Here is an 8,652-nt window from a genome sequence, read left to right as displayed (position 1 = left end):
TGGTTAACACCCCATTGATCAAGGAACTCAGCAAAGGCGCTCGAATTAAACGGAGGGCCATTATCCGTGATGACCAACTGGAGTACCCCATGGCGGGCAAAATGGGGTTTGATGGCACGTATAACTGAGACCACATCGGTGGAGCGCAACTGATCAACTTCTAGATATTTAGAGTAATAGTCCACACATAGTAATAGAGTTTTAGTGTTATTATGAAAAAGATCCATTCCATGGGCGTTGAGGGACCGGATGAGGAGTGGTAACCATATGAGACTGCGCCCGATCATGAGAGCAGCAAACGGTACCCTGTTGAATTAATGTCGTGAGAGCAGTGGAGAGGCCAGGCCAGAAAACATAGAGACGTGCTTTACGTAAGCAGGAGTTGTTACCCTGATGGACTCCATGTAATTGATTCAATACTTGATCACGTAGGCTCGAAGGAATAATCAACTGATCTCCACGATAGAGTAAGCCATCATGACAAAAAAAATTCCGATTGATACGACCAGTATTGTTTGAGTGCTGGGGATAAGTTGGTAGAATATCGTGGCCAGCCATGTTGAGCATTGACACATTTCAGGATTATCTAACAATTTAGTCTTCATTTCAGCAAAACGAGTGTTGGATAAAGTAGTTAGCGAATTAAGGCAGTGTGGGCACCTTCCAAGTAAGTAGTGTCTACATCAGACGTTGATCGGGGAGCCCGAGTGATATATACATCTGTGAGCCAGGCACAACCACCAGTTTAGGATCATAGCACTGCAGTCGAAAGACAAGACGCTAGAGGCGTGGTGACAAAGCATGAAATGGTCGATTCACAACAGCAAGTAGTGGTCGGTGATCTGTTTGAACAGTGGGTTGAGTCCCACTGACACAGAAGTTGCGTAAGGTTAAGGTCGTTGACACATAGTGAATGGGATGGCCATCTTGATGGAGGACAGCCCCTAATCCTGTTTGGCTTGAGTCAGCAGAGATCACACTGCACTTCTTAGGATCATAGAAAGCGAGAACAGGCGCTGTGGTTATAGCATCATTCAATTTCTGGAAATGAGTTTGCGAGTTGACATCCCGTCTTCGCAACATGATCAGAAATAAAGTTACTAAGAACGTTATTTTTTGTTGATAGAGGATGGAATAGCCCGGATGGCTTTGCTACGCCTGTCATGTATACGAATTCCATCAGGAGACAAAATATGACCAAGATAAACCACCTCAGAGCATGCTAGCTGTAGTTTTTTGGAAGATAATTTTAGACCCGCAGCTCTGGCCTTAGTGAATACCGCTCGTAGAACCGCATTGTATTGAACCATGTAATTGCCGACACTTATTAGCATATCATCAGTAGAAATGAAGATGCAGGGAATTCCTTCAAATATAGTCTGCATGCAGCACTGAAAATTTTCAGTGGCACTTGCGATGACATAAGTCAATCGTAGAAAACAGTAGCGTCCATATATAGTGGCAAAGGTACATAAGAGAGCACTTACCCTTTCATAAAAACTTGTTGAGGTTAAAGGTAATAGTTAGTGTAGGGAGCTGTTGGCTCGCGTGGCGTGAAGGGCTTGCCACCACCCTCCTACGCATTGTAACCCGGTTTTATAAATAGTGGGAGAAACAGAAAGTTTACCAAAAAATTGATTCAGGAAAGCAAAATGCAATAATGAGCAAGAATATACATAACTTCTGACACCATGTTGTGTTTATTGTATAAATTATAATACTGTTTATCTTATTTTATGATAAAGCTAATAATGAAGCATATTTAATATCTTTATTTATCTTTTGGTCTGTCTATCTTAGGCAGGCCTCATTCATTAGCCCTCTCCAGGACGATCTTCTCGTCGCAGGACTGTGACACTCTACCATCTGACCTAGATGCTATTAGCAAGTGGAGTGACCAGTGGCTTCTCCCGCTTAACACAGCCAAATGCTCTGTCCTTTCCCTTCGCAGAGTGGGCCAGCTAGCACATGACGCTAAATATACTCTTCAATATGTCGACCTCCGTTTGGTAACATCCCAAAAGCATCTTGGGGGGACCCTCACTGATACCCTCGAGTGGACTACGCACATCACCCGGGTCGCCACCCAGGCTGCGAGAGCGCTTTGGTTCATTCGACGTCACCTTTCCCACTGCTCTTTTGCCACGAGGTCACGAGGTCAGCCGGTGCCCAAACCTATGTATTCCCAATCCTGGAATACTGCTCAGCTGTTTGGTCTCCTTCGACGACGAGTGGAGTCCACGCAGTCGAAAAAATCCAGCGCCGAGCCCTCCGCTTCGCTGCCAGCGTTGGCTTCGCGTGGAGTACCTCCATGACGAGGGTTCTTCATAACTATAAGTGGAACACCCTGACTGCGCGCCGCCGTCTGAAGAGGCTTGTCATTGTCAACAGTGTCGTGCATCGCGCTTCTGGTGCCCTTGCTCCACTTTCGACGGTCATTTCCGGTTGGCATCGCCTTCCCCGGGGGAATCGTGTAGCCTCCATGGTCCTCCCGGGTTTCCGTCTCACCGTTCGGAAACATTCGTTTCTCCCCTTCTCCGTCCAGGAGTGGAATTCCCTTCCGGAACACCTGAAGGACATTCCAAGTCGCGTGCAATTCCGGAACGCGCTTTCCTCGTACATGGACCTGTATGAGTAATGCTTCCCTGTATCAACGTGATGGGTTTTTAACCCTTTGTTGAGCAAAAACCGAACTCAAGACTCACAAGTATCAGGGTCCTTCACTAGAGTTTAGGGATATAGGGGTACATTCAGTAACTAGACAACAGAGTCAACATTGAATTACTTTTTGTACTCTAGTATTGATGTAACAATGTTCAACAGTTGCTCAACAAATTCAACGTCACAGTGAAGCGTTGAAAGAGTGTTGCGCTTGATTTTCATTTGGGTTTTTGTTATCAGTCTTAATTTGGCTATCAAAAGTCTCAATGCTCTAGCGTTGATTTATTTTTCATTCAACATGCTTTCTCTATGATTTTACATTTATTAGTTACTGCACATATCGCAGGGTTCCTTGATGAAGCTCAACCAATTATTTTTCAAGATGGCAATTAAATAATGTTTGAAATATTTTTAATATAAATAAAAATTTTCATTACAAATATTTTAAAAACTGACTTGGTCAAGAAGTAAAATTCATTAAAAACTTTCATTCAAAATTAAGTTAATTATGATAAAGCTACTTTTCTATCCTGCATTGTAACAGTTCTGAGATCATTTTAACAGAGATACCGATGTTATATTAACTTACGTTCCCAAGTGCTTTTTAGGCTTTGTTATTGTGTCTTTCAGCCCCAAAATGTAAAGTTAATTACTATTCAATAGGTTGATCAATTAATTGAAATTGTGGAAAATGGAAGGATAAATATGGGTATTTTGAATATATTTCCATACATATACAAGTTTTAATATAACAATGATATGGTTAATTAAATGCACTTTTGTTAGCATTAAATACATACATCTTTGATTATAAGTATTAGTTTTAACTGCAATGGAAAAACCATTTGAAATTTATTTGGAAATCATATGGGTGAGTTGAGTATGGTTTTATATTTGAATTGGTCACAAACCCGAATATTGTAGCTCAGAAGTTGAGCTGGCATTTTGCAATAAACACCTTGTACTTCCGGAATGTGCCGAGATTGGAACATCTGTTCGCCGTTTTAAGAAGATATTAGCCAATATAACGGATGACAACAGGAAGAGCACTGGAAATAAACATTTTTGTTAGATTTGTGATACTTGACAGCATTGTGGTAGTCCTTACGTAAAACAGCACCACAAATTAAACCTACTAACTCTGATGTCAATTCACAGTCACTGCGATTGGGACCTGTGCGTTTTGTCAGAGGGTAATCACAAAATAATGGAGATTGCGATCCTTCTGGGCAATAACCTCGTATTGCGCATTTTATAGGGTGACAAATTGCACACTAAAAATACAGAAAATAAAAGTTAATATGTTTGGACACAAATGAATGGTAGGACAAAAATAACATACTGGGCAATAGTAATTTGGTGGGCATGATTGGCACATAGAGGACCCTTTAATCAAAGAAATAAATCCCGAAGGGCAATCGTGACATTTGGCATCTCCAGCTTTCCTATACTTTCCGTAAAAACAAAGTGTACATTCTTTCATCCCTTCAATCAGGGCTTCGTAGCCCGGAAGACATTCGGAACACTGTTCCATTGTAGAATTTCTAAAATGACCCAATGGGCATTTTACACAGTTAAGTGTTTCACTTTCATCCCTGTAAAAAATACAAAATTCAGCTTGCATGTAATTTAGTAAACTGGCAAAAAATGTATACATACAAAACCAAACTTACTTATCTTCGAAACCCAATGGACATTGTAATTTCACAATTTCCGTAGTAAACGAAGTAACATTTTGATCATTATTCTGGTGTAAAGTCACCGTTTCTACAGTTTCCTTTACCACAGCCTTGCTAATTAAAACTACATTTACAGGCTCAAAGAAGCATAAGCCGGCAATCAGTATACTCAAGAAATTGCAATTTATATTGAAAGACATTAAACTCTGATTATTTCTTAGATTAATAGAAGTCTCACTAGCATAAAAACACCGAATTTTACATTTTAAAAAATAAAACCTTTGTTAATTAAAAGAAGAAAAGTAAACGCAAGTTTCAGTTATTTTTCACAAACATTGCCTAAAAAGTAAAAACAAGGCTTAATGTTGGCCAGTGATGGGCACCGCTATTCCCATTGTGAGCGCTTTTGTTATTATTAGCGAAATTGAGCAGCAAAATGTTTTTTTTTAAAAGAGCGCGAAACCATAATGAGAGAGACGCCAATTTCAGCGCTCAAAAAAAGAGATAAAAAAGTGGAGCGCTTTCTTTTTGCCACTCAAAAGCGAAAAGTGAGGAGCGCCAATTTTACCGCTAAAAACGCGTGAGCGTGTGCGGATATTAGGCTAGCGAGTGCGAATGGCTCTTGGATGAAAATGCCCAACACTGTTATTGGCAGATATTCAAATCCAGTGCCTAGCGAAATCTAGTGAGCAATTTAGCAACCATCTCAGAGTAAATTAACTTTTATTTTTCTAGTTGGCACAGGCAATGACTTAAGTTTTAATATAATGTTACAACACCTAAAAATGGAAACACATAGGACACAAAAATCTAAGTTTATTTATATTAAATTGCAACATTGCATTTTAATTAAGCTCTCTTAAGACTGTTAAAAAATCTAAAAGATACCAAGTTTTTTAGGAGCACCTTTAGATAAGCAAATTTAAGTCAATGAGTGGTCATTTTATTAGTCTTATTTTCGAAAAATAGTATTTGCGCTATTAGGGCACTTAATAAGGAATAATTCCTGTGAAACCAGCTTATCCTACAGTGAAAGAAATTTTGGTAATATCACCTATGCCAGCTTCAATAACATCACCCGACTTAACAGCCCCGACCCCAGCAGGGGTTCCAGTAAGAATCAAATCACCAGGTTCTAAAGTGAAAAACCCACTAATATAACTAATTAATTGAGGAATGCGAAATATCATATCTCCAGTGTCTCCCTTCTGTCTAGTTTGACCATTGACTTTACACCAAAGAGTCAATTTATGAGGGTCTTCAATTTGATCTTTTGGGAGAAAATGCCCCACTGGACAGGAAGTGTCGAATCCTTTCGATAGTTCCCAAGGAAGCCCATCTTTCTTCGCCGCAGCTTGAAGATCTCTAGCAGTCATGTCGAGGCAAACCGCGTAGCCCCCAATGTACGCCATGGCCTCTTGCGCTGGAATCTTCCTGCCCTTCTGCTCAATTATAACGCCAAGTTCAACCTCATGATGAAGCTCTTTACAATCATCAGGTACCTGTATTATTTTAGAATTATTTTTTAACCAATAAATGATAAAAATATACATGCCTGTATAGTTTGTCCTTCATTAATGTAGGCAGTTGAAGGCTTTATAAAAATTATTGGTTTATCTGGAACTTTACCACCCATCTCAATAGCATGGTCTCTTTAAATAATAATTAATATAACCATAAATAGAAAATTTAACCAAGATTAAACACAGACAAATGTTGTCATACTTGTAATTCTTTCCTACGCATACTATTTTCTTGCCAAACTCAGAGAACCTACTCAATCGCATATTTAAAATGTTACAAGATTCAACAACCCCTTCTACGAAAACCCAGAATGAGAATACTCCACGCCGGCGAGTTAAATCTAAAGAAAATGTCTTGATCTTGTAACAGATTGCCAGATAGAACTCCTTCCTCCAGACAGCGAAATATCCCCTAGCGAGAAAAAAATAAAGCAACGTGATTGGTGGATACATTTTAGGCGCTAAATTTAATTTTTTTCTGAAAGTCGTAATATCTTATTTCAGCAAATTTCTTGTTTTTAAAACACATTAGGTCATAGTTATGGGATAACGTTTCTTTCAAGTAATTTAATATAACTAACTGTACAGAAGAATAAGTTTTAGCCGGTTATGGTATAAAATAATAACAATTGTTTTCTTCCAACCAAAAGTGCTGGACATCGGCGAAAAAAATTCTTACAAGAAAAATGAAAAGAAAATAAAGATAAAAATAAAATTGTATAAAAGTTTTGAACGCGTAAAGTTCACCTACCAAAGAAAAAAGGTATTCGCTTCGTCAAACAATTCGGTGAAACTGGAAACTGCTTTGACGAAAGTTTGAAGAAAACACCGTTTCTTTTTACGTCAAATTAATGTCCGGAAAAAAAAGGTACGAGGCTTACGAAAATACAATAATAAATAAAAAAGGAGGGGTAGCCGGATAAAAAAGTTCCTGTTTGCTTAATCCATAAAAAAGGCTATACAATTAGAGCCGTCGACGATAATATAATTCGCCATATCGAGTTTTATCCTGATTTGTATTTCCCCTTCAAACAAATTTTTATCCACCTTGGTGGAGAAATACAATGGAAAATGTCGCGAAAAATACTTTAGCATTTTTATTGAACGTATAGGGCCACATGTTAAAGCCAAAAATCGGGGTCCCCCAACGTGATCAGCGCCGCCCGTGGTGAAAAAGAAAAATACAAGGAGCAATAAACCTCCCATACTTAGGACGATAAGGTCATTTTAAATAGCCTGGAATACAAAACATCTTTCAACATCGATCTATCAATTTTTTCCCTAATCCGATTTAAAGATCTCGATATAAAAGCGCCCGGGGATTCGCGGATTATTTTTAGGAGGGTGCTCTCTCCCCCATATTACAATAAAGTGTTCATTCTTCGAGCATAAACTTCGTAATCCCCTAATATTGCAGTACGAGCGTTTTTTTTTGGAGGGATCTCTATATAGAGAAGGTATTTTTCGTTTTGAATCAGAATCGAATTGGGAGTTGAAAAAGCTTTGAATTATTGCAAACTATAAATCGAGATTAAATGTCGACCCATACATCTGCACCGGCCGTATTACACCATTAAAGGTCTCGCGATGAATACTTTTTCGGATGTTGAAATTTTTACGAGTAAAAATTTTGTTTTTACATTGCTTTTTTATAGTCAAAACCAAAAGTATATAAAATGTCTCTTAGTGAGAAGTACTCGTATACCCATTCAAATAGCCTTGGCCCAAGTTGACTTTTTTAAAGGTCGAGATCACCATTTTCAAAATTAAAAAATGTACTTTCACTAGCACTTTTTTAATACGTTTCTGAAGAAAAATATAGAGTTTTTTTCTAAAACTTTTTCATCGAATAAAGATGGTTTATAAATTAGAAATATCTCTACGCAATATAATGTCTAGGAGGATTCAAGCTAACCGAGTTTTCATATTCCTAGGTAATGTTTACATTTTGTATCGTTACGCGGAGTATTACACGAGGAATACTTTGAGCCATGACGCTGTATAATTGTGCTTTAAAGGCCAACTACATATTTATTCGGTTTACTCTGTTTCTCACTGGTAGTCGGCTGCTTGCATAGCACATGTGTCTTGCAGCGAGCCAGCTTCCAGTGAAAGACAGAGTAAACCGAATAACTATGTAGTCGGCTTTTAACGGGAAATTAGTTTGCGTTTTTACGTTCTAGATGGATACTTATCTCCTACGAATTTCTTATATACTTATGCCAAAACTACTATCTTTATTAAATTAGTTTTTCCGTTTATTACTTTTATGTTCCGATCCAGGATTTTATTTAAGACATACCTGAAGGTAAATTTCAACGCTTAAAAGTTGCCTGAAATAGCCTTAACAACAATTAATATTACCAAAAGTATATAATAAATCTATTGCGAGAGAAGTATTCATCTACCTTGAAACATGTGCACTACGTTCGTGCGGGCGAAGACCGTCATATAATGATTTTCTAATGCTATTTAACAGGTTAAATATGGTTATATTAATTTTATAATACTATTTAACCGGTTAAATATGGTTATATGATTTTCTAATACTATTTAACCGGGTAATATTTCTAAATTGATTTTCTAATACTATTTAACCGGGTAATATTTCTAAATTTATTTTCTAATACTATTTAACCGGTTAAATATTTCTATATTGATTTTCTAATACTATTTAACCGGTTAAATATTTCTAAATTGATTTTCGAATACTATTTAACCGGTTAAATATTTCTATATTGATATTCTAATACTATTTAACCGGGTAAATATTTCTAAATTGATTTTCT

At 37.6% G+C, this 8,652-nt stretch overlaps 2 protein-coding genes across 3 annotated transcripts; both read right to left on the bottom strand.

Annotated features, from left to right (window-relative positions):
- Nucleotides 1-3,085: 3,085 nt before the first annotated feature.
- On the bottom strand, nt 3,086-4,742 carry LOC149948413 (uncharacterized). Of its 2 annotated transcripts, none has more exons than XM_090172059.1 (4): nt 4,335-4,742; nt 4,004-4,256; nt 3,798-3,935; nt 3,086-3,710 (listed from the first exon to the last, which is right to left on the bottom strand). In XM_090172059.1, exons 1-4 carry the CDS (start codon nt 4,538-4,540, stop codon nt 3,666-3,668), a joined length of 642 nt encoding a protein of 213 aa, XP_090028185.1. In that variant the 5' UTR covers nt 4,541-4,742; the 3' UTR covers nt 3,086-3,665. The 2 variants fall into 2 exon arrangements, with proteins under 2 accessions (XP_090028185.1, XP_090028184.1); XM_090172058.1 differs by having other exon boundaries at nt 3,089-3,710; nt 3,770-3,935; nt 4,335-4,738.
- A 315-nt stretch (nt 4,743-5,057) lies between these two features.
- LOC149948412 (oxaloacetate tautomerase FAHD1, mitochondrial-like) lies at nt 5,058-6,746 on the bottom strand. Its single transcript, XM_090171917.1, has 4 exons — nt 6,615-6,746; nt 6,066-6,275; nt 5,896-5,992; nt 5,058-5,842 (listed from the first exon to the last, which is right to left on the bottom strand). Exons 2-4 carry the CDS (start codon nt 6,125-6,127, stop codon nt 5,360-5,362), a joined length of 642 nt encoding a protein of 213 aa, XP_090028043.1. The 5' UTR covers nt 6,128-6,275; nt 6,615-6,746; the 3' UTR covers nt 5,058-5,359.
- Between the last annotated feature and the right edge of the window lie 1,906 nt (nt 6,747-8,652).

Source organism: Leiobunum rupestre, chromosome 4, assembly GCF_980474605.1.
Source record: "Leiobunum rupestre chromosome 4, qqLeiRupe1.1.hap1, whole genome shotgun sequence".
NCBI classification, from domain to species: domain Eukaryota; kingdom Metazoa; phylum Arthropoda; class Arachnida; order Opiliones; family Sclerosomatidae; genus Leiobunum; species Leiobunum rupestre.
Note: the sequence above shows the minus strand (reverse complement) of the source record. Positions and strands in the feature narration are given on the sequence as shown.